General features: G+C 51.2%; 1 protein-coding gene across 1 annotated transcript in view; it reads right to left on the reverse strand.

Annotated features, from left to right (window-relative positions):
- Positions 1-24,650, reverse strand: part of LOC121274236 (synaptonemal complex central element protein 1-like) — a 34,946-nt gene extending 10,296 nt beyond the window's left edge. The window contains exons 1-7 of the mRNA XM_041181433.1: positions 24,632-24,650; positions 21,000-21,062; positions 19,618-19,677; positions 17,289-17,363; positions 15,571-15,725; positions 4,232-4,314; positions 772-835 (exon numbers count right to left, since the gene is read on the reverse strand). Of these exons, the coding sequence (XP_041037367.1) occupies positions 772-835; positions 4,232-4,314; positions 15,571-15,725; positions 17,289-17,363; positions 19,618-19,677; positions 21,000-21,062; positions 24,632-24,644 (513 nt within the window). The 5' untranslated portion in view covers positions 24,645-24,650. The remainder of the gene's footprint in view (positions 1-771; positions 836-4,231; positions 4,315-15,570; positions 15,726-17,288; positions 17,364-19,617; positions 19,678-20,999; positions 21,063-24,631) is intronic.
- Positions 24,651-24,876: the final 226 nt, after the last annotated feature.

The raw sequence follows: 24,876 nt of genomic DNA on the forward strand, positions 1-24,876 counted from the left end.
AATTCTTGCATTTCTGTAGTGCCATTCATCCCAAAGTGCTTCACAGCCAATGAAGCGTTTTTGAAGTGTAGTCACTGTTGGTTTCAATGTAGGAAGTGCAGCAGCCAAATAGCATACAGCAAATAATGGCTAAATAGTCTACTCTAGTGATGCTGGTTGAGGGATAAACATTGGGCAGGAAGAAGTCCTGCTGCTCTTCTTCCAAGAGACAGGTTAAATAGTGAAAAACTGTTCCCACTGAAGAGAGCATCAAGAACTCGAGGGCACAGATTCAAAATAATTGGTAAAAGAAGTAAAAGTGATCGAGGATATTTTTTTCACCCAGAGGGTGGTTGTAGTCTGAAATGAACTTCCTGAGAGGTTGGCGGAGGTAGGTTTGATCGAGGTATATTCAAAAGGGAATTGGATTGCTACCTGGAAAGAGAGAATGTGCTAGGTTACATGGATAAGGCAGGGGAGTGGGACTAGATAGAAAGCTCTTTAGGAGAGCCAGTGCAGACTCGATGAGCTGAATGGCCTTCTTCCACGCTGTAAAGGTTCTGTGATTCAAACATCTGTTTAAATTGAGTGCCTGTGGGATCTTTGGTTGTGCTGGCCTAGATGTTGTTTTCAAGTCTCTGGAGTGGGGCTTGATCAAAGGCAAGTGTGTTTTTGGATCAGAGGCAAGTGTGCTACCCACCAAGCCATGGCAGTAACTACATGCAGTAATCTCGCCCTCGGGCTCAGAAGATTTTCCTGAAGTACTTTTGTTCCATTCACCATTTTACTTACATAAAATTCAGCCATCCATTTGTGCTTTCCTATGAGTTCTTCAAGTTGCTGCTCAAACGCCTTCCTGAAAGTGTTAAAAAGATTGCAGACGCTGCAACGTTTTCCATTTCATCTAAATGTGTATTTTTCAATACTTGATAAGTGCAGCACAAAGTAATAGTCTAAAGATATATAGGCTAGTCACACAAAGCACAGAGCTCTAAAGTGCTGCACTTCACAAAAATAAAACACCATTAGATATACTTCAGGGGCAGACCTAGAATTTAAGAGAAAGGGAAACAGAAAATGCTGGAAAAGCTCAGCAGGTGTGACAGCATCTGTGGAGAAAAAGAGTCGACGTTTCGAGTCCGTACGACCCTTCTTCAGAGCAACGAGTTTAAGTGTGGACAGTTATACGATGAGACAGAGAGTGCGGAAGAGCACTGACTGTATGTGGGGACGATGATGGTGTAGTGGTAATGTCACTGGACTAGTAATCCAGAGGCCCAGGCTCTGGGGGCATAGGTTCAAATCAATTAACAAATCTGGAATTGAAGGCTAGTCTCAGTGATGCTGACCATGAAAATATGTTGTAAAAACCCATCTGGTTCACTAATGTCCTTCCTTTAGAGAAGGAAATCTGCTGTCCTTACCTCATCTGGCCTACATGTAACTCCAGACCCACCCTCTGAAATGGCTGAGCAAGTCACTCAATTCAAGGACAATTAGGGATGGAAAACAAATGCTGGGCTTGCCAGTGATGCACATGTCCCATGAGAGAACAAAAAATGTAACTTTTAGTGGACAGGTACCGCCTGCAACACTGGTCCTTGTTACCTTTCTCTCCTCCTCTTCAGCTTCTCTTCCTCTATCTGAGTGGTTAATGCTTCTATTCTTTGCTTGCTCTCTCTGCTCACTTTCAGCTGTCTAAACAAATCACACAAAGTACTGTTAACATTTCGGGGCCAAGGGAGGATTTCAGCACAGTGCAACCAGAACTGGCTGGCAGTGGCTGCATGTTCTGACGTGATGAGTAACACATTGGATTTGGTCACTTTTTCCATGAGCTATCCATTAGTTGCTCCCATGCCTCTTCCTTTATTAGGCAATCAGAGCTGCTAGATGAGAACGGGCGGGCCAGATAATTGGTGAAAGGCCATTGCCAAGGAGGTTCCAGGTGGGCGAGCAGGCGAGAATTGCTGGTCATGATTAAACACTAGGAATTCACAACTGGAATTTCTCAGCTGTATTTTGGTAGTGGGGCCCTGCATAGAATGATGAATTCAGCTCATGGGTAGAGAGTCTGGATGTGTCTGATCCTTGCATACATCAGTAGAGCATAAGGCAATCCACAATTCTTTACACTTTACATCGTGAGGAGGACACTGATTTAAGGCAACTGGAGTTGAGGCCACAATAGGATCAGCTATGATCTTATCAAACGCTGGAGCAGGCTTGAAGGGCTGAAAAACCTACTCCTGCTCCTCATTCGTATGTTCATTTGCATGTACGTAATTGGCAAAAGAACCAAAGGCAACATGAGGAGAAACCTTTATCACGCAGTGAGGTGTTAGGATTTGGAATGCACTGCCTGAGTGGGTAGTGGAGGCAGATTCAATGGTGGCTTTCAAAAGGGAATTGGATAAACACCTGCAGGAAAAAGATTAGCAGGGCGACAGGGAAAGGGCGGGAGAAGGAGGACTAGCTGAGTTGCTCTTGCAGGGAACCAGCACAGATATGATGGGGCAAATGGTCTCCTTCTGTGATGTAGAACCATAAAAACCACAGATCCATAGGAATGTTACGGCACAGAAAAAGGCCATTCAGCCCAATGTGCCTGTGCTGGCTGAAAAATGAAAAATAAAAACTAACTGCCATTCTAATTCCACCTTCTAGCACTTGGTCCACAGGTTACAGCATTTCAGGTGCAGATCCAGGTACCTTTTAAATGAGTTGAGGGTTTCTGCCTCAACCATCAAATCAGACAGGAAATTCCAAACACCCACCACCCTCTGGGTGAAGAAGTTTTTCCTCATGTCCCCTCTAATCCTTCTACTAATCACTTTAAATCTGTGCCCCTTGGTAATTGACCTCTCACTGAGAGGAAATAGACCTTTCCTCTGTACCCTATTTAGGCTCCTCATAATTTTGTACACCTCAATTAGGGCACCCCTCAGCCTCCTCTGCTCTAAAGAAAACAACCCCAGCCTATCCAATCTCTCTACATAGCTGCAATTTTCAAGCCCTGGAAACATTCTTGTAAATCTCCTCTGCACTCTCTTCAGACCAATTCTGTCCTTCCTGTAATGTGGCAACCAAATCTGTACACAAAATTCCAGTTGTGGCCTAACCAGCATTTTATACAGTTCCAACATTACATCCCTGCTTTCATATGCAATACCTCGTCCATTAAAGGAAAGCACTCCATATGCTTTCTTTACCACCTTGCCCACATGTCCTGCCACCTTCAGGGATCTGCACTCCAAGGTCTCTCACTTCCTCTACCCCTCCAAATATCCTTTATAGTGTATTCCCTAGCGTTATTTGCCCTCCCCAAGTGCATTCCTCATACTTCTCTGGACTAAATTCCATCTGCCACTTTTCTGCCCACTTAACCAGACCATTGACATAATTCTGGAGACAGCAGCCATCCTTTTCACTATCAACTGCACAACCAACTTTTGTGTCATCTGCAAATTTCCCAATCGTGCCACCCACATTTCTATATACAACAAACAGCACGGAACCCAACATTGAGCCCTGTGGAACACCACTAGAAACTTTTCCATTCGCAAAAACATCCATCCACCATTACCCTTTGTTTCCTGTCGCTCAGCCAATTTTGTATCTAACTTGCCACATTCCCCTGTATCCCATTAACTTGCACTTTTCTGACCAGTCTGCCATGTGGGGCCTTGTCAAATGCCTTACTAAAATCCATGTAAGCAACATCCACTGCACTGCCCTCACCAATCCTCCTTGTTATTTCCTAAGCACTCCATGATTCCAAGAATAGGCTCAATACCATTCCATGATTTCTGCTGATCTCAAGTGCGGTGGCAGTCAAGTTACCACAATGGGCTTGAATAGCCATCTGAAGGGAAGCTGAAATCCATCCGCGGGCGTGTGTACAAATCTGCCAAGGATACCATCAGCCAGTCTGCAATTAAATCATCTGCCAATACTTACTGTCTGCCATCACAACCACTTGATGGGGTCACAGAGCAGAAAAGAAACATGGAATGAAGGCTATGAGCACTGGGAAAGCAGGAATGGAGAAGAATGAGTTTTCTGTGTGGGCTGGAGGACAGAAAACAGGCACTTCTTTGGCTAATCAAAGCAGGTGCTTGGATTAATTTCTAAAAATAAAGGCTGGAATGATTTAACGAACTGGACCGCCGAGCTGGTTAACTTTTGTAATATTTTCCTGTACGGAGATTTGGGTGGTATGATACAGCTTAAATTCAGCTTTCTTCCTTACCTTTCAGTCTGAGCTTGACTCTGTTCATACTGAAAACGCAGCCGCTTCAGATTTGCTGGAAAGGAAGATTGTTGGAAAAGGGACTGAAAACAACTGCTTAAAGTACTTACATATTCGACTCTCCTGCGCCTTTCCCCAGCTTCCACTGCCCTCTTTTAGTTCCCCCTATGTACCATTGTCCACCAGAATTACAGAATATCTCAAAGGCCTAGCAAATGGAGTCTAATGTGGGAAAGTGGGAAATTGTCAATTTTGCCAGTGTGTAAGACCTCACTCTATATTTTTATAAAATATGTATATATCAGCATGGCTAATTTATAACATCTTTAAAAAACTGGAAAAAGGCTTTAAACTGACTGGAGCCATACCTAGCTTTGACTCAAACAAAAGAAACATTCTGGCATTCAGAGAAGCAGACACCTCATTATCTCTAAAGAGATGCTAGTGAACCCCGCAACTGCAGAGGTCAACTCCAAGGGAATTGTACAAAGGCCATTTACATTTTTAAGGCCAGGCCTGTCCAACAGAGACCACCAGCCTAATAGGACAAAGGACCCTGAAACCACTTTTGAAATTATTAATGGTTGAAACATTAACCATCTCAAGAATCCTGACAAAGGAATATACATCCTTTGTCCAAACCAAAGTGGAGAAGTGGGAGTCATATGACATGACTCACCCTTTAGCTGGGAGAACCAGCTACCCTACCTTGTGGAGCTGCAAAGCAGACTGCCATTTTACATCTAGCAGGCAGCAGCTCGGAACCAGAGCTCTGTCCAGATTTACCTGCAAGCCCACATCAACACTGTTTCTACTGGAACTTCTCTACTGATACCTACAAGACTAATTCATCACTACATGCCCATTCCATTCTGTACATCATCTCTACTGGAAAAGTGAATTATCCAGTATCAGTCTTCAACCTGCTGACTCTGTGAAAGAATACACCATTGGACTTGGATGCTGGACTCTGGGCTCATGTGAAACAGTAATTCTTTGTTCTGTGGGTTTTGTCCTGTAAACCCCTTTCTTTTTCTATGCCCCTTATTTTATTGTATGAGTGAAAAGGAAGGCTATGTTGCAATCACTCCTCTCAGTTTTGAGTGTGTGTGAATATACCATTCGCCTGTGTTTACTCTATCTCAAGTCTGCTATGGAGTTGTTAATAAAAATTGGATCACACCAAAACTGAGGAGTTGGGAAAAATATACCACCACTTATTAAGAGGAAAATCAAAATTAAAACATCTTTCCGTTTATGGACGGGTGATGTTAGGAGAAATCAGGGCTGTTTAAAACCTGTATTCTGTCCATAAAAGCCAGGAAAAATAAAAAAGCATTTAAATAAATGATGAGAGATTGCAGAGCTCTGAGATGTAGAGGGGATCTGGTGAATGCATCACAAAAGGCTAGAATGCAGGTACAGCAAATAATTAGGGAAGCTAATAAAATGTTATCATTTATTGCGAGGGGAATTGGATACAAAAGTACAGAGGGTATGCTTCAGTTGTGCAGGGCACTGGTGAGACTACGTCTGGAGTACTGTGAATGGAATTGGTCTCCTTATTTAAGGAAGGATGTGAACACACTGGATTCAGTTCAGAGGTTTACTAGACTAATATCTGGATTGGATGGGTTGTGAGGAGAAGTCGGACAGGCTGGGCTTGTATCCGCTGGCGTGTAGAAGAGTAAGAGGCGACTTGATTGAAACATATAAGATCCTGAGGGGATTTGACAGGCTGGATGTTGAAAGGATGTTTCCTCTTGTGAGGAATTCTAGTACTAGGGACCACTGTTTAAAAATAAGGAGTTGCTCATTTAGGACAGAGATGAGGAGAAATTTTTTCTCTCAAGAGGGTTGTGAGTCTTTGGAACTCTCTTGGAAGGAGTCTTTGACTATTTTTTAGGCAGAGTGGATAGATTCTTGATAAGCAAGTGGTGAAAGGTTATTGGGGGTAGGCAGGAATGTGGAGATGAGGTTATAATCAGATCAGCCATGATTTTATTGAATGGCGGAACAGGTTCAAAGGGCTGAGTGGCCCAATCCTGCTCCTAATTGTGTATGTTTGTATTTTCAGTCTGGTAACTTGCTGTCATGATCCAAAACAGATGGTCATTTGTCAGAGGGGGGTGATCACAAACACAAACCTGCATGGTAGCATTCTTACACAACATAACGCACAGCAGGCATCACTGAAACTAACTGTGGTGCTCAGAAAGAAAGAGTTTGTATTTCGATTTCCACGTTTATCACATTACCAAAAGCCCCAGGCAGTTGTGAATATCTGCTGAAGTATGATCATTGTTGCTCAGCCAATCCTCACACAGCATAGTTCTTTAATCACAAAAAAACCACCCAGGTAAACTGGCCCTGGTGGTTGATGGAGAAATGTCGGCCAGGGCAATGTCAAATATATTTTCCCCTCTTCTTTCTGCATTCCAGGGAGGCCATTCCCTCTATCCCTTTCCCACAGGAGATGCAACAGCCGTCCTTCCTTCCCACTGTACAGGGGGCTAAACGCCCTTTCTAAGTGAGACAGTGATTTTCTTCTATGTCTTTCACTTAGATGCATTTGCTGCTCACAGCGCAGCCTCTTCTATATTCAGGAGGCCAAACACAGCTTGAGTGACTGTTTTGTGGATGATGCTGCTGTTTATTTAATCTTTCCTGCCTTCACAGGCCTTCCCTTTTGTTCTTTGCATATCCCCCCGCCCCACCAACATTCCTTGCTCCTGGACTGACTTAAAACCTGCTAAATCGGTACCACATTCCTGCTCTGAGGAAAGGTCACAGACCTGAAAAGTTAAATATACAGCAGAATAAATTCCTGCTCTTTAAATCGTGCCACGGGATCTTTATCAGCTTTCTGCACAGGCAGATGTGGGCTTTTATTTAATGTCGCATTCAGAAGGTGGTACATCCATCAAGTCAGTGCTCCATACTGCACTGAAATATGTTGGGGCTTGAATTCATTCACAATCCACTGACTCAGTGAAAATGTGGCACTTGTGTAATAGGGAAATTTCTCGGATGGTTGCCAACATTAGAATACGAACTATTGTTCAGAAAGTACATTATTGGTTTGAAAACGCTTTGGGACATCCTGAAGTCAGGAGAAAGAGGTACTGTAGAAATTCAGGCTTTTCTTCCTTAACTCAAGTGATTTCTAATGAATCATAGAGGCACAAAAGGAATTCTTTTAGGAGGGAAAGTTTAGCCCAGCTGTCATATACCAACTGAAAGGGTCTTTCAGGAGAGAAGTATTGCCCCCTCTCCACACACCGGAGGTTCTTCTTACCTACAGGAAATGCTAGGCAGTCACTTGGGAGCTGCCGATAACGACTTGATGAGGGACTTGCCCTGACAGAATGGAAACCCACAAGGTTTCACATACCATCACTCAGTGTAGCAGCATTCCTGAGACTAGTCCTCTACTTTGCTTGGGATTGTGGGCCTCTGTAAAAGTTTGGCAATGCCAGGTGATTTAAAAAACCAAAGGTGGCACATAACTGTGAAAGAATACCTATCATAGCCGCTGATGTGCTGCACTCTTTACAGTTTTCTCCTCTAACTCTCAAAACATTGCCAAATACTAAAATACTCCAGATACTGCCTGACCTTGAGTATTTCCTGTATAAAATACTCCACAGATACTGCCTGACCTTGAGTATTTCCTGTATAAAATACTCCATAGATACTGCATGACCATCTGATTATTTCCTGTATAAAATACTCCACAGATACTGTCTGACCTGTTGAGTACTTCTTGAGTATTAACTGTATAAAATACTCCACAGATACTGGCCAGAATTTTCCCATCAGCGATTTGGGGGCGGAGCCCGCTTGCCGACGAGAAAATGATGCGGGATGACGTCAGGAGGAACCCCCAACGTCATCCCAGTCCCTTTAAATATTCAGGAATGTGGGTGGACAGTGAAATCAGCTGATTTCGCTGTCCGCCCGCCGACCTGTCAATGGCCAATTAAGGCCATTGACAGGCTAATTAGGATCATTAAACACCTGCCCGTCCAACCTTAAGGCTGGCAGGCAGGCCAGGTAATACATGAAACCTCATCCAATGGCGGAATGAGGTTTCATGTCCGTTTTTAAAAAGTGCAATAAAATTTATGTTGTTTTTATTAACATGTCCCATCTCGTGTGACATTGTCACATGAGGGGGACATGTTAATAATATTTTTATTTCTCTATTTTTTTAACTTTTGTACACTGTCACTAATCTCTCTGAGACAGCACTTTGTCTCAGGGAGCAGTGCGCTCTTTTGCGCGCATGTGCGAAAGAGCGCACTCTGACAGCTGGGGATTCCCTCCACCCCCTCACAGGAAGCACATAGCGTTTCCTGTTGGGCAGGCCACTGAGCGGGTCTTAACTGGCCCGCCCACTCAAAATGGCAGCGGGCCCCGTTTCGGTGGCGGGGGTCAGCTGTCCGCCCGCCACCAAACCGGTGGGGCCTGCACACCCACCAAGGGCAAAATTCTGCCCACTGTCTGACCTGTTGAGTATTTCCTGAGTATTATGCGTATAAAATCCTCCACAGATACTGCCTGACCTGCTGAGTATTTAAGAGTACTAACTGTATAAAATATTCCAGACACTGCCTGACATGTTGAGTGTTTCCTAAATATTATGCATATAGCATACTCCACAGATACTGTCTGACCTGCTGAATATTTCCTGAGTATTTCCTGTATAAAACACCCCACAGACACTGCCTGACCTGCTGAATATTTCCTGTATAAAACACTCCACAGACACTGCCTGACTTGCTGAATATTTCCTGAGTATTATCTGTACAAAATACTCCACAGATACTGTCTGACCTGTTGAGTATTTCCTGAGTATTATGCGTAAAAAATAATCCACAGATACTGTCCAACCTCCCGAGTATCTCTTGAGTATTATTCATATAAAATACTCCATAGATACTGCCTGACCTGCTGTGCATTTCCTGAGTATTAACTGTATAAAATACTCCACAGATATGGTCTGACTTGCTGACAATTTCCTGTATTACCTGTATGAAATGCTCCACAGATACTGTCTGACCTGCTGAGTATTCCCTGAGTATTATGTGTATAAAATACTCCACAGATACTGTCTGACCTGCTGTGTATTTCCTGAGTACTCGGCGTATAAAATCCTCCACAGATACTGTCTGACCTGCTGAATATTTCCTGAGTATTAACTGTATAAAATACTCCACAGACACAGTCTGCCTTGCTGACAATTTCCTGTATTACCTGTATAAAATACTCCACAAATACTGTCTGACCTGTTGAGTATTTCCTGAGTATTATGCATAAAAATTACTCCATACTGTCTGACCTGCTGACCATTTCCTGAGTATTATGTGTATAAAATACCCCACAGATACTCTCTGACCTGTTGCGTATTTTCTGAGTATTAAGTGTATAAAATAATCTACATATACTGTCTGACCTGCTATTTCCTGAGTATTACCTCTATAAAATACTCCACAGATACTGTCTCACCTTCTGAGTATTTCCTGAGCATTATGTGTATAAAATTCTCCACAGATGCTGTCTGAATATTTCCTGAGTATCTCTCTGCACAGGGGTGCTGCTTTGGGTGAATAGACTGCAAAATGGGAGTCTGGTGTATGACGGAGTTCAGTGAGGGAGTTGCTCCTTTCTTTTTCTACTTTTTTGAGCCTCGATTAATTGGCCCTGGCTTCAGTACAGAGGAGAAAGCTGATTGGCGAGTAACTGGTAATTATATACTTAGTCTGATTGCAATAAATAGCTTGTAAAGTTACAGTATGCCAGGTCAGCTCGCCCGAGTGGAATGTGCATCCTATACTATGTGGGAAGTCACAGATGCACCATGTATCCTAGATAAGCACATCTGCAGGAAGTGTCACCAGCTGCAGAAGCTTAGGAGCCAGGTTTCAAAACTTGAGCAGCAGCTGAAGTCACTGTGATGCACCCACGAGGCAGAGAACTATGTGGATAGCATGTTTAAGGACATGGTCACACTGCAGGTTAGGAGTGTACAGGCAGAGAGGGAATGGATGACCACCAAGCAGTCTAAGAGAACCAGGCAGGTAGTGCAGGAGTACCCTGAGAGGATTTCGCTTGTTAAGCGGTTTTTGTTTTGAATACTGGTGAGGGCAATGGTTTCTTAGGGGCACCACAGAAAGGAAAAAGAGTGGAAGAGCCATTGTGATGGGTATTCGATAGTCAGGGGATCAGACAAGTGTTTCTGTGCCAGTAAATGTGACTCCAGGGTGGTGGGTTGTCTCCCAGTGCTGGGTCAAGGATGTCACAGAATGGCTGCAGGACATCCTTCTGGGGAAGGGTGAACAGCCAGAGGTCACGGCCCACATTGGTACCAACAGCATAGATAAGAAGAGTGATGAGGTTCTGAAAGGAGATTTTAGAGAATTAAGAAGGAAATTAAAAAGCAGGACCTCAAGAGCAATAATCTCAGGATTACTCCCAGTGCATGCACTAGTAAGCATAGGAATAGGAAGACTAATTGATTGAACACATGGCTGGAGAATTGGTGTAGGAGGAAGGGCATCAGATTGCTGAGGCATTGGGACCAGTTCTGGGGCAGGTGGGACCTGTACAAGCTGGACGGGTTACATCTTAACAGGACTGGTACTGATATACTCGCAGGGAGATTGGCTAGTGCTGTTGGGGAGGGTTTAAACTAGCTTTCAGTGGGATAGGAACCAGAGGGTTAGCTCAAACCGGAAGGACCTAAAGCTGGTACCGGGAAGTAAAAAAGTAGCCAGTGAAATAGGAAGGCAGGCGAAACAAAGGCGAGCATCAGCTAAGCTTACAATGCAGAATAAAGTCAAAGGACTAAGTTAAGAGCACACTACCTGAATGCATGCTGCATTCCAACAAGGTAGATGATTTAAAGGCACAAATAGAGGTAAATAGATATGATCTAATTGCCACTCCGGAAACGTGGCTACAGGGTGATCAAGACTGGGAACTGAACATTCAAGAATATTCAACATTTAGGAGGACAAGCAAAAAGGAAAAGAAGGTGCTGTTGCGCTGATAATAAGGGTTGAGATCAGTACATTAGTAAGGGAGGTTCTCAGATCGGAAGAACAAGATGTGCAAGCTGTTAGGATGCAAACAGCAAGGTACAGCAAACCTTGGTGGGAATTGTTTACAGGCCACCAATGATGGTAGGGTGTGGCATGGTATTACTCAGGAGATGAAAGAGGCATGTGGCAGGGGTAATACAGTAATAATTGCCGGAATATTGTCAGAGCCCGTAGCCATTGCAGTATCTTTGAAGAGACCCTAATGGCCCACCTATGGACTGCAGAGACTAAATTCAAAAAGAACTATACAAAGGCCTTCTGCATTTCAGACCCCGAGCTGACCAACCAGAGTCCATTCATCTGCTAGGGCAAACAGCTTGGCAACCCTCCTTTCAATCCTTAATGGGTGAGACAATTAACCACCTTGGGGACCCAAGATCGTGTGAGGTGGTGGTGTAGTGGTATGGTCACTGGACTAGCAATCCAGAGGCCCAGGCTAATAATTTCGGCATCTGGGTTCCAATCTCACCATGGCCAAGAGTGGAATTTGATTTCATAAAAATCTGGAATTCAAAGTCTAATGATTTTTTACATTCATGGGATGCTGGCATCATTGGCTAGGCCAACATTTCCTGCCCATCCCGAACTGCCCCTTGAGAAGGTGGTGCTGAGCTGTCTTCTTGAACTGAAGTCCATGTGGTGTAGGTATACCCACAGTGCAGTTATGGAGGGAGTTCCAGGGTTTTGACCCAGCAACAGTAAAGGAGCGGCCAATATATTTCCAAGTCATGATGGTGAGTGGTTTGGAGGGGAATTTTGAGGTGGTTGTGTTCCCATGTGTCTGCTGCCCTTGTCCTTCTAGGTGGTAGAATTCACGGGTTTCGAAGGTGCTGTCGAAGGAGCCTTAGCGAGTTGCTGCAGTGCATCTTGCTGCTATTGTGTGTTGGTGGTGGAGGAAATGAATGCTTGTGGATGGGGTGCCAATCAAGCAGGACTGCTTTGTCCTGGATGGTGTCAAACTTCTTGAGTGTTGTTAGAGCTGCACTCATCTAGGCAAGTGGGGAGTATTCCATCACACTCTTGGCTTGTGCCTTGTAGCTGGCGGGCAGACCTTTGGGAGTCAGCAGGTGAGTTACTCATCGCAGGATTCCCAGCCTCTGACCTGCTCTTGTTGCCACAGTATTTATTTGGCTGGCCCAGTTCAGTTTCTGGTCAATGGTAACCCCCCAGGATGGTGATAGTGGAGGATTCAGTGATGGTAATGCCATTGAATGTCAAGGGGCGATGATTAGATTCTCTCTTGTTTGAGGTTGTCATTGCCTGGCACTTGTGTTGTATGAATGTTACTTGCCACTTATCAGAGCAAGTCTGGATATTGTACAGGTCTTGCTTCATTTGGACATGGACTTCTCCAGTACCTGAGGTATGACCAAAAACCATGGAAAGTTTTACTCTGATTCCCATTGGCTCCAGTTATGCTAGGGCTCCTTGATGCCACACTCGGTCAAATGTGGCCTTGATGTCAAGAGCAGTCACTCTCACCTCACCTCGGGAGTTCAGCTCTTTTGTCCATTTTGAACCAAGGCTGTAATGAGGTCAAGAGCTGAGAGGCCCTGGCGCAACCCAAACTGAGCGTTAGTGAGCTGGTTATTGCTAAGCAAGTGCCACTTGATAGCACTGTTGATGACCCCTTCCATCACTTTACCAATGATCAAGAGTAGACTGATGGGGCAAAAATTGGCCGGGTTCAATTTGTCCTGCTTTTTGTGTAAAAGACATAGCCAGGCAATTTTCCATATTGCTGGGTAGATGCCAGTAGCCGTACTCAAGCAGCTTGGCTAGGGGCACGGCGAGCTCTGAAGCAAAATATTGTCAAAGCTTATAGCCTTTGCAGTATCCAGTGCCTTCAGCCGTTTCTTCATATCACGTGAAGTAAATCGAATTGACCGAAGACTGGCATCTGTGACGCTGGGGACCTCTGCAGGAGGCCATGAAACCATTGTTGATTGTCGTAAAAACCCATCTGGTTCACTAATTCCCTTTAGGGAAGGAAATCTGCCATCCTTACTTGGTCTGGCCTGCATGTAACTCCAGGTCCTACAGAAAATTGGAGAAGGAATGAGAGCAGATGAGCTACCCAGTATCAACCTAGGCCCCAGAAACGACAACGGCAAACTCAGCACTGCAAAATCCTCCTTCCTAACAACTGGGGGCTTGTGCCAAAATTGGGAGAGCTGTCTCCCAGACTAGTTTAGCAAACACCTGACATGGTCATACTTACAGAATCATACATTACAGATAATGTCCAAAGACCACCAGTAGAACAGACCCAGCTGAGGTGGCAGTAGACTGGTATACAATTGGGAGATAGTTCCTCAACATTGACTCCGGACGCCATGAAGTCTCATGGCATCAGGATAAACATCGGCAAGGAAACCTCCTGCTGATTACCACCTATCACACCCTCCCCCTCCCCACCACCCCCTCATCGCCCCGCCTCAGCTGATGAATCAGTTCTCCTCCATGTCGAACACCACTTGGAGGAAACACTGAGGGTGGCAAGGATGCAGAATGTACTCTGGGTGAAACTTCAATGTCCATCACCAAGAGTGGCTCGGTTGGAGTCAAACCTAGCACTAAGGAAGCTGGTTGTGGTCGCTGGAGGTCAATCATCTCAGTTCCAGAACATCAATCTCACGGTTTTGTCCTAGGCCCAACCATCTTCAGTTGCTTCATCTATGTCCTTCCTTCCATCATAAGATCAGAAGTGGAGATGTTTGCTGATGATTGCACAATGTTCAGCACCATTCGTGACTTCTCAGACACTGAAGCAGTCCATGTCCAAATGCAGCAAGTCCTGGACAATATCCAGGCTTGGTCTGACAAGTGGCAAATTACATTCACACCACACAACTACCAGGCAATGACCATCTCCAACAAGAGAGAATCTAACAATCTCCTCTTAGTGTTCAATGGCATTACCATCACTGAATCCCCCACTATCAAAACCCTGGGGGTTACCATTGACCAGAAACTGAACTGGACCAGCCATAAAAATACTGTGGCTACAAGTGCAGACCAGAGGCTGGGAATCCTACGACGAGTAACTCACCTCCCAACTCCCCAAAGCCTGTCCACAATGCAGAAGTCAGGAGTGTGATGGAATACTCCCCACTTGCCTGGATGAGTGCAGCTCCCACAACACTCAAGAAGCTCAACACCATCCAGGACAAAGCAGCCTTCTTGACTGGCTCCCCATCCACAAATATTCACTCTCTCTATCACCGACACACAGTAGTAGCAGTGTGTACCATCCACAAGATGCACTGCAGGAATTCACTGAAGTCCTTCGACAGTACCTTCGAAACCCATGACCTCTACCACCTAGAAGGATAAGGGCAGCAGACACATGGAAACACCACCACCTGGACGTTTCCCTCCGAACCACTCACCATTCTGACTTGGAAATATATTACCGTTCCTTCACTGTCACTGGGTCAAAATCCTGGAACTCCCTCCCTAACAGCACTGTGGGTGTACCTACAACACACATGGACTGCAGCAGTTCAAGAAGGCAGCTCACCACCACCTTCTCAAGGGCAATATGGCCTAGCCAACGACGCCCACATCCCATGAATGAATATAAACAAAATAACGAGGTGTCTAAGTGCCTTCGAAACTGCCAGGTAGCTCCTTCTGTTCAGGGGGCACTGGCAGACATAGATTCAGCCATGTTAAAAAGTCTTTGTTCAGTTTTTAAAATCTTAGTAATAGCCCTGAGGGCATGTATATCTATTTTATAAAAATATACAGGGTGAGGTCTTAGTCCCTTCACAATAGGAAGGGAAGAAGGAGAAGAGGAGCATAGAGGAGGAGCAGGACAAGGGAGAGCATAGGAAGGGAGGAAGGAAAAGAGGATGAAGGTGGAGAAGGAGGAGGAAAGGTGGAGCTGGAAAGCAGTAGAAAGCTGGAAAGCGGAGGGGACTGAGGAGGGGAATGTGGAGAGGAAGGGCAGATTGGAGGATGGAGGAGGAAAAATAGAGGGAGGATTGCAGATGTGACCTTACATGTACATAGGAACAAACCATATTGCCTACAGTGAACTGTACAGCAGTGTCCAACATCTCTGCTTCAGCAGCAAGGCTGCGACAGCTAGAGTAGCACAAACTGAGATCCAGAACTAGGTCACACGCTACATTGCCTGTGCCTCTGAAGGTGACTGTGGCGCTGAATTTTTACATCTCCGGGTCATTCCAGGCTACAGCAGGCGACATCAGCAATGTCAGGTCATACCTGCAACTGGCAGGTTGACAGGGACATTCTTCGTTCAGTGAAATAAGTGAGATGCATGTTCACTGTTCTCCAATCTGTTGATCTATTCTCAGCCAATTTCCCCTCACCTTCCTTGGTGTTGCAGTTCCCCTCCAGCTGAAAGATTTCCTGATTTACTATTGAGAAACAGAAGTGGCATTGTAACACAGTGACAGTCAGAACGCTTCAAAGATAAAAGAGATTGTGCATTGATTAGTCATCATTACGGGCCAACAACCACCCCCCCCCCCCCCAACTCCCTGGTTCCATAGAAAGGCTCCAACAATCTCAAGGTAAAGGTACCACAGGCCTGAACAGGGCAGGAGCTGGTGCTGTATGATTGAGTGCACTGCCTCTTTATTTGTGCAAGGGAACCAATCAGCTTTCCGGATCCTGATCTCTGGGTCCTCCTGAGGATAGGACATGTGCACGGGCGCCCAAGTGCAAAGTGATTGGGCTGAGCCTGAGCTGCGGATATTCCGCACAGAGGAAGTGCCTGTTGGCACACACATTAAAAAGGAAAGGTGGGCACTTGGTACAGGAGGACACCAGTGGAGCAGCCCAGCAAGTGCCAGTCAGGGACTGAGAGGGAAAGAAAACGAGAAAAGGATAGATGTTTGCAGGATAGGTTTCTGTCTTGAACCACTGACATTGTCATTCAAGCTTCTCACCAGGTTAGGATGAATTTTACCAGGCTTGGGCGGCAGAGATGGGGGTTTGGGTTGGAACGAGAGGAATCTCCCTTCACAGTTCCACTTAGGGTGACTCCTTGGTGAAGGAGAGAGGGTGGCGTAATGGTAATGTCACCAGTTTACTACATAAACATGCTAATCAATGCTCTGGTGACATAGGTTCAAATCCCTTAACAGCTAGTAGGATTCAAATTCAATTGAAAAACCTGGAATTAGAAGCTACACGTCAGTAACGATGACCATGAAATGGTTATTGTGTATTTAAAAAATCCATCTGGTTCACTGACACCCTTTAAGGAAGAAAATCTGCTGGCCTACATGTGGTTGACTTGTAACTGCCCCCTGAAATGGCCAAGGACAGTAAGTAGCACTGAATGCTGGCCTTGCCAGTGATGTCCACGTCCCATGAAAGAATCAATTTAAAAAATGTTAACCCCTGCAGCGTTGATTGAGTGCAAGAAATAACTTGCACTGTCCTACCCTCCACATTGAGGGGTGTATTTTTGAGGAAATTAAAAGATGCTTTGCACCAAACCAATTGAGCACAAAATGTACGGAGAGCGATGAACCTCTGGGAGTGACTGGTTAAGAGAAAATGATCTAGTCTAAGAGATTTCAGTGGGAGCTGTAAATCACAAGAGCCTGAGGGTTATACCTAGCTCCTGACTCGCCCGTCCTTAGGTAACCTTCAGGAAATTCCTATCCTCCACGAGCGTGCTTTTAACCACAGCTTTTATTTCCATTTTGGAAGCAGTTAGGCCAGCAACCTACGATGTGGCAGTGGCTGTGACATGGCCACCAGCAAACTGCTACCACATGCTCACTGCATAATCTTGAGAAATAGGTTGCGGTTGTTTACCTGAAACGTTTTAATGGCCTTGCCAAGTGTTACATGTGGGAAGAGACGTTGAAGTATGAAAGCATTACACAAAAGCTGCTTTACTAACCGCCACACTATCCTGCCCTTCCACTGGAAATCTCACCAAAGGGGAAATTGTACATACGTACACTCATCGAGTTCCTTTTCCATTGTTCCTCGGTGTGCCTGCAACTTCTTCAGTTCCCCATCGTTCACCCTTTTCTCTGAAATACACGTGCATGTGAGAGTGAGCAACATCGGAGTCCATGCCCAACGGAGAGCAACTTTGCTATTTGGGAACTGGAGTTAATTTGGTTGGGGGAGGGGGGGGTAGGGTTTGCTAGTCGAAGTGAGGGGCATTTTCCTAAACATTTGGTACACTATCCAGCTTGACCGGCTGACTTAGAGTGGGGAGTCCAGGGTCTGGTAACGGGCGAGTTAGCTCCAGGGCGAAGCTCCTTCTGCTCCACACCAACAAGGTTCTAGCTACCACCCCAACTTCAGCCCACTGCACCAATGTGACCTTATTCATTTATCTACAGCTGGCATTCTGGAAGAGATGACGAACGTACAACTGAATGAGGAGCAGTTTTCTGCTCCAAGATCATTATGTCAGCTTCTAACAGCAGTTGCCTGAAGATAGCAGACAGTATTGGAGGGGGATATTTCAGCTTGTAAGTTTGGACTAGATTTCACCAAAGATCAAAGGCCAGTGTCTAACCAATTTTTGAAATGATTAATTGTAGTTTTTCTTTTCCCTGCTCTTTAACTGGGTTTTCATCCTCTTTCATGTGGTATCACACAATTCTCTAGCCTGGAAACTGGGCTGGGCTGCTCATCTGCCAACATAGCTCTTCAGAAGTGTGATTCTGTTGCTCAGGTATCATGGGGAGGGGTTTTAAACTCCCCCCACCTCCCCCAAACCCAACAAAAAAAATGGATGGGCTTGGAACGGGTGAGATGTGAAAATTTTCAAAAATCTCCATCCCGATTCCAAATTGCCCACTTCCAGTTTTAACGGAAACCTGGCAGGAGGGTGGTCAGCCAACGTGTTCTTAGGTGGTGAGGCGGTTTGGTCATTTAAATATCATAGGGCAGAATTTTCTGCCTGCCTGCCTGTCGGGTGGGTGGGCCCAACCCAATCTCCAGCGGGAGGGGAGCCGATCCCTGCCGGAGAAGCGGGCTGCGCCGCCATTTTACGTGGACGGGCCAATTAAGGCCCGCCCAGCGGGAAGCGCTACGCACTCCCTGTGCGGGCGGGGGGATTCCCTAAAAGCGAAAGAGCGCACATCTCCCTGAGGCTAAGTGCTGCCTCAGGGAGATCGCTTCCACTTTTAAAAAGATTTAAAATAGAAAACAAAAATTCCCAAACACGTCCCCCTCATGTGACAATGTCGCATGAGATGGGACATGTTCATAATTTACACTATAACTTTATTAAAATTTTTAAAACCCTGCATGAAACCTCACCCTGCCGCTGGATGAGGTTTCCTGTACTTTCTATTTGCCGCCGGGGTCCTGGCCGACCCGACAACCTTAAGGTCAGACGGGCAGGTCCTTTAATCGTTTAAATGATCCTGTCAATGGCCTCAATTGACCATTGACAGGTCGGCAGGCCCGCAGCTGATGTTGCTGCACCCCCGCCTTCCTGAAAATTTAAATGGGGCGGGATGATCTCAGGGGTTCCGCCTGACGTCATCCCGCGTCATTACATGCGTCGGCGAGCGGGCTCCGCACCCTGCTCGCCGACAGCAAAATTCTGTCCATAATGTGGCCGGTGTGCCTCAGATTTAATCTGCCTTCCAGCTTTAACCTTGGTCCAGGGCCTGGGAAAATCCAAGAGCTAAAATGGGGGGGGGGGAAACGAGGGCTGCTGAGTGGAAAAGGGAAGTGTCTTTACAGCACTGTTGGTGGGTCAAGGAGCAAAGGAGGGATTCCTCCCCACACGTAGCTGCTTCCCCACCTGTTAGAGGCACCCCTACCACCCCTCCCCCCGACCTCCACCTCATCCCAATCGGATGTCCTGGGATCCAAAAATCCCCGCTGAAGTGGAGCAGTAGGAGGCATCTTTTAGACGGTGGCGGAGTGTGAATGTCACTGGACTAGTAACCCAGAGGCCCGGCCTAATGCTCTGGGGGCACGGGTTCAAATCCCACCACGGCAGCTGGTGGAATTTAAATTCAAAGAATAAATCTGATATATATAAAAAAAACTGGTCATGAATCAACCAAATGGTTATTTAAAAACCCATCTGGTTCACTACTGACCTCTAGGGAAGGAGCCCTGCCACTCATATCCTATCTGGTTTCTGCGTGACTCCAGACCCACAGCAATGTGGTTACCTCTTAGCTGCGCTCTGAAATGGAACTAGCAGGCCACTCAGTTCAAGGGGCAATTAGGGATGGGCAACCAACGGCGGCTCACCAGCAGCACCCACCTCCCGTGAAAGGACAAAGACGCTGGATGATGTCATATTACCTTCAATTAAGGTCTTGATTTTTTTCACAATTTCTCCAATGTGGGGTTCCACGTTCCTCCCTAAAACACAATTTTTGACATTAATTAAGAAACAGGATCACTCTTGGGGAGGCAGGGAACAGTCGTGGAGCCGATTGCCCTCCCCAAAACGATCGGCTGCGCGCCGCCATTTTGCGCGGGCAGGCCAATTAAGGGCCGCCCAGCGTGACACGCGCCCTGATGCGCTCAGCGCTACCTGTGCGGGTGGGGGTGGAGGGGTGGGGGAGGGGGGGAGAGTCAGGGGGCCTGCGTTCTTTCCTGCAGGCGCGGAAATCTCCCCGAGGCACGGAGCTGCCCTCGGGAGGCTGGGGTGGGGGGGGGGCGGGGATTAATTTCATAACACGAGCTTTAAATAAAGAAGCTAAAAAAAAAAATCACTTCCACGTGTCCCCTCATGTGACAGCGTCGCACGCAGCTGGGACACGTCTTTGAAACGTTCGAAAAATGTTTATTAACGTTGCAAAACTTTCACGAAACCTCACCCCGCACGTGGATGAGGTTTCATGAGAAATGCAAAGGCCGCTTGGGCTCTTTGCCTGCCCCCCGCAACCCCCCCCCCACCCCCACGCCAACCTTGAGGATGGACGGGCAGCCCTGTCAATATCTTTAATTGGTTGATTAATGGCCTTTGACAGTTCGGTGGCCGCGCAGCCGACTCCGGCACACGCCGGCCGAGCGGAAGCCAGACAGCCTGAATCTTTGGAATTCTCTCTCCCCCGCCCTCCAACCCGCTGAAGGTTACAGATGCACCATCGTCGAAGACATTGAAGGCTGGGGGCAGGTAGACATTTTTTTTGGTCTCCCATGGAATCGAGGGACACGGCGGAGGCGGGGGTGCGGGTGGTGATGGGGCGAGGCTGGCGGGGTCGAAGCCCAAGGTCAGCCGCGTCTGCGCTGAATGGCGGAGTGGGCTGGACGGGGCGCCGGGCTGGGCGTGCTGCGGAGGAGAAACTTAGGGAAGGAAGCGTGGAAGAGGTTGAAGGGTTTTGGCGAAGTAGATGAGCAGACCCTGTCTCCAATGGCTGAAGGGTTCCAGAGGTTTAAGGCGATTGGCAAGAGAAGCGGGGTGGGTGGGGGAGGCAACGTGAGGTTATTTTTAATGCTGCGAGGGTGGTTAGGGTTTGGGACGCAATGTCAGATAGGATGGCGGATGCAGATTCAACCTTCAAAAGAGCACTGGGTAAATCCCAAAGGGATTGCAGGGGCTTGGGGGGTGGTGGTGGTGGCAGGGGGGGGGGGGGGCAGCGAGGCCGATCGCGCTGCTCTAGCACTGGGTGGAGCGGCCTCCTCCCTCGCTGTCTCCGAGCCGAAACCTCCTTCTTCTCGCCCTGGCCGTTCCATACCCAGTTCCAGCTCGGTCAGCAGCCCCAGAGGGTCGTCCAGTGCCGGGGCGGTGTCCTGGCAGCCTGCTGGAAGAAAGCGGGAGAATCAGTCAAGGAAGGCAGAACCCGGCAAGGTGAAAGCGCTGGCGGTCCCTGTGTCGCTGCCGGGGGTGGGGGGGAAGGGTAACCAATTCAGCGCCGCCGACCGGGCTGTTGCCCTCCAGGGACGGCCAACAGTGACCACGCCGCGTGGCCAATGGCAGCTCCCTTCTGAAGAAAAAACCCCAAAAGGCGAAAAGGGGGGAAAGATTCAATCCCGGTTCCTTCCAAACAAACCCTGTGCTCCCCTCACCTGACCCCACCCCCGCGCTCCCCCCTCCCACCCCCTTCACCCCCACCCGAACCCACACCCATGCTATCCCCCAACCCTGCGCTCCACCCTCCCACCCCCACTTTCCCCCCTCCCACCACCCCAACCTGACCCCACACCTGCGCCCCCCACAACCCTGCGCACCCCCCACCCCTGCGCTCCCCCCACCCGACCCCACCCCCGCGCTCCCCCCCCAGCCGACCCCACCCCCGCGCTCCCCCCCAGCCGACCCCACCCCCGCGCTCCCCCCCACCCGACCCCACCCCCGCGCTCCCCCCCACCCGACCCCACCCCCGCGCTCCCCCCACCCGACCCCACCCCCGCGCTCCCCCACACCCGACCCCACCCCCGCGCTCCCCCCTCACCCGACCCCACCCCCGCGCTCCCCCCCACCCGACCCCACCCCCGCGCTCCCCCCCACCCGACCCCACCCCCGCGCTCCCCCCCACCCGACCCCACCCCCGCGCTCCCCCCCACCCCCGCGCTCCCCCCACCCCCGCCCTCCCCCCCCACCCGACCCCACCCCCGCCCTCCCCCCCCACCCGACCCCACCCCCGTGCTCCCCCCCACCCGACCCCACCCCCGTGCTCCCCACCACCCGACCCCACACCCGCCCCCGCCCTCCCCCCACCCGACCCCACCCCCGCCCTCCACACCAACCGACCCCACCCCCCACCCTCCACACCAACCGACCCCACCCCCCACCCTCCCCCCACCTGACCCCACCCCCGCCCTCCACCCCAACCGACCCCACCCCCCACCCTCCCCCCACCTGACCCCACCCCCCACCCTCCCCCCACCCGACCCCACCCCCGCGCTCCCCCCACCCCCGCCCTCCCCCCCACCCGACCCCACCCCCGCCCTCCCCCCCCATCCGACCCCACCCCCGTGCTCCCCCCCACCCGACCCCACCCCCGTGCTCCCCACCACCCGACCCCACACCCGCCCCCGCCCTCCCCCCACCCGACCCCACCCCCGCCCTCCACACCAACCGACCCCACCCCCCACCCTCCCCCCACCTGACCCCACCCCCGCCCTCCACCCCAACCGACCCCACCCCCCACCCTCCCCCCACCTGACCCCACCCCCGCGCTCCCCCCACCTGACCCCACCCCCGCGCTCCCCCCACCCGACCCCACCCCCGCGCTCCCCCCCACCCGACCCCACCCCCCACCCTCCCCCCACCCTCCCCCCACCCCCCACCCTCCCCCCACCCGACCCCAGCCCCCACCCTCCCCCCACCCGACCCCACCCCCGCGCTCCCCCCCCCACCCAACCCCACACCCGCCCCCGCGCTCCCCCCACCCGACCCCACCCCCACCCTCCACCCCAACCGACCCCACCCCCCACCCTCCCCCCACCTGACCCCACCCCCGCCCTCCACCCCAACCGACCCCACCCCCCACCCTCCCCCCACCTGACCCCACCCCCGCACTCCCCCCACCTGACCCCACCCCCGCGCTCCCCCCCACCCGACCCCACCCCCCACCCTCCCCCCACCCGACCCCACACCCCACCCTCCCCCCACCCGACCCCACCCCCGCGCTCCCCCCACCCGACCCCACCCCCGCCCTCCCCCCACCCGACCCCACCCCCGCGCTGCCCCCCACCTGACCCCACCCCCGCGCTCCCCCCACCCGACCCCACCACCGCGCTGCCCCCCACCTGACCCCACCCCCGCGCTGCCCCCCACCTGACCCCACCCCCCACCCTCCCCCCACCTGACCCCACCCCCGCGCTCCCCCCACCCGACCCCACCCCCCACCCTCCCCCCACCCTCCCCCCACCCGACCCCACACCCCACCCTCCCCCCACCCGACCCCACCCCCGCACTCCCCCACCTGACCCCACCCCCCACCCTCCACCCACCCGACCCCACCCCCGCGCTCCCCCCACCTGACCCCACCCCCCACCCTCCCCCCACCTGACCCCACCCCCGCGCTCCCCCCACCCGACCCCACCCCCCACCCTCCCCCCACCCGACCCCACACCCCACCCTCCCCCCACCCGACCCCACCCCCGCACTCCACCCACCTGACCCCACCCCCCACCCTCCCCCCACCCGACCCCACCCCCGCGCTCCCCCCACCTGACCCCACCCCCCACCCTCCCCCCACCCGACCCCACCCCCGCACTCCACCCACCTGACCCCACCCCCCACCCTCCCCCCACCCGACCCCACCCCCGCGCTCCCCCCACCTGACCCCACCCCCCACCCTCCCCCCACCCGACCCCACCCCCCACCCTCCCCCCACCCGACCCCACCCCCCACCCTCCCCCCACCCGACCCCACCCCCGCGCTCCCCCCACCTGACCCCACCCCCCACCCTCCCCCCCACCCGACCCCACCCCCCACCCTCCCCCCACCCGACCCCACCCCCCACCCTCCCCCCACCCGACCCCACCCCCCACCCTCCCCCCACCCGACCCCACCCCCCACCCTCCCCCCACCTGACCCCACCCCCACCCTCCCCCCACCCGACCCCACCCCCGCGCTCCCCCCCCCACCCGACCCCACCCCCCCACCCTCCCCCCACCCGACCCCACCCCCGCGCTCCCCCCACCCGACCCCACCCCCGCGCTCCCCCCCCACCCGACCCCACCCCCGCGCTGCCCCCCACCTGACCCCACCCCCGCGCTCCCCCCACCCCCGCCCTCCCCCCCCACCCGACCCCACCCCCGCGCTGCCCCCCACCTGACCCCACCCCCGCGCTCCCCCCCACCCGACCCCACCCCCGCGCTGCCCCCCACCCGACCCCACCCCCCACCCTCCCCCCACCCGACCCCACACCCCACCCTCCCCCCACCCGACCCCACCCCCGCGCTCCCCCCCCACCCGACCCCACCCCCGCGCTCCCCCCCACCCGACCCCACCCCCGCGCTCCCCCCCACCTGACCCCACACCCACCCCCCCCCCTCCGCCAAAACCAAACCGACGACGCCGCCGTTAAAAAAACGTCAATTCCCTCCATCCTGGGCATTTGTGTCAGACGGAATTTCAAGATGGGTTTTTCTGGGGATGGGTTTGTCCAGCCTTCCCAGGCTGAGGACTAAGGTCAGGTGGCTTAATTGGAAAGGGCTAGTACGGTCAGGACGGGACGAATGGCCCTCCCTCTCTGCCCGGGGGGGTGGAGGGGGGGGGGGGGGGGGGGGAGGGGGGGGAGGTCCCTGATCGAATTATTTTTGCTCCTTATGTATAGGAATTGGTCAGAAATGCGATCCCCACCCCCCCCCCCCCCCCCCCGCTCATGGTCCTCGTTCACCGAAGTTGAAGGCCCCTCACCCGCTGCCGCCATCTTGTCTTCACTCGGAAAGCCCCCGCGACCGTTGGAATTTGAAAGTAAAGCGGCGGGAACCGATCACGTGCCGCGCGCATGCGGGATCTTGGGGGCGGGTGGATATGCACGTGGCTATTGAGCTCTGGGCGGTGCCTGAGTGAGTGGACATGGGGCGGGGGGGGTGGGGTTTTTTGTGGGAGGTGTGAACGTGAAGGGGCGGGGTCTTGTGTTGGGTGGGGGCGGAGCTTGT

This window comes from Carcharodon carcharias (genome assembly GCF_017639515.1).
Source record: "Carcharodon carcharias isolate sCarCar2 chromosome 35 unlocalized genomic scaffold, sCarCar2.pri SUPER_35_unloc_4, whole genome shotgun sequence".
Classification (NCBI taxonomy): domain Eukaryota; kingdom Metazoa; phylum Chordata; class Chondrichthyes; order Lamniformes; family Lamnidae; genus Carcharodon; species Carcharodon carcharias.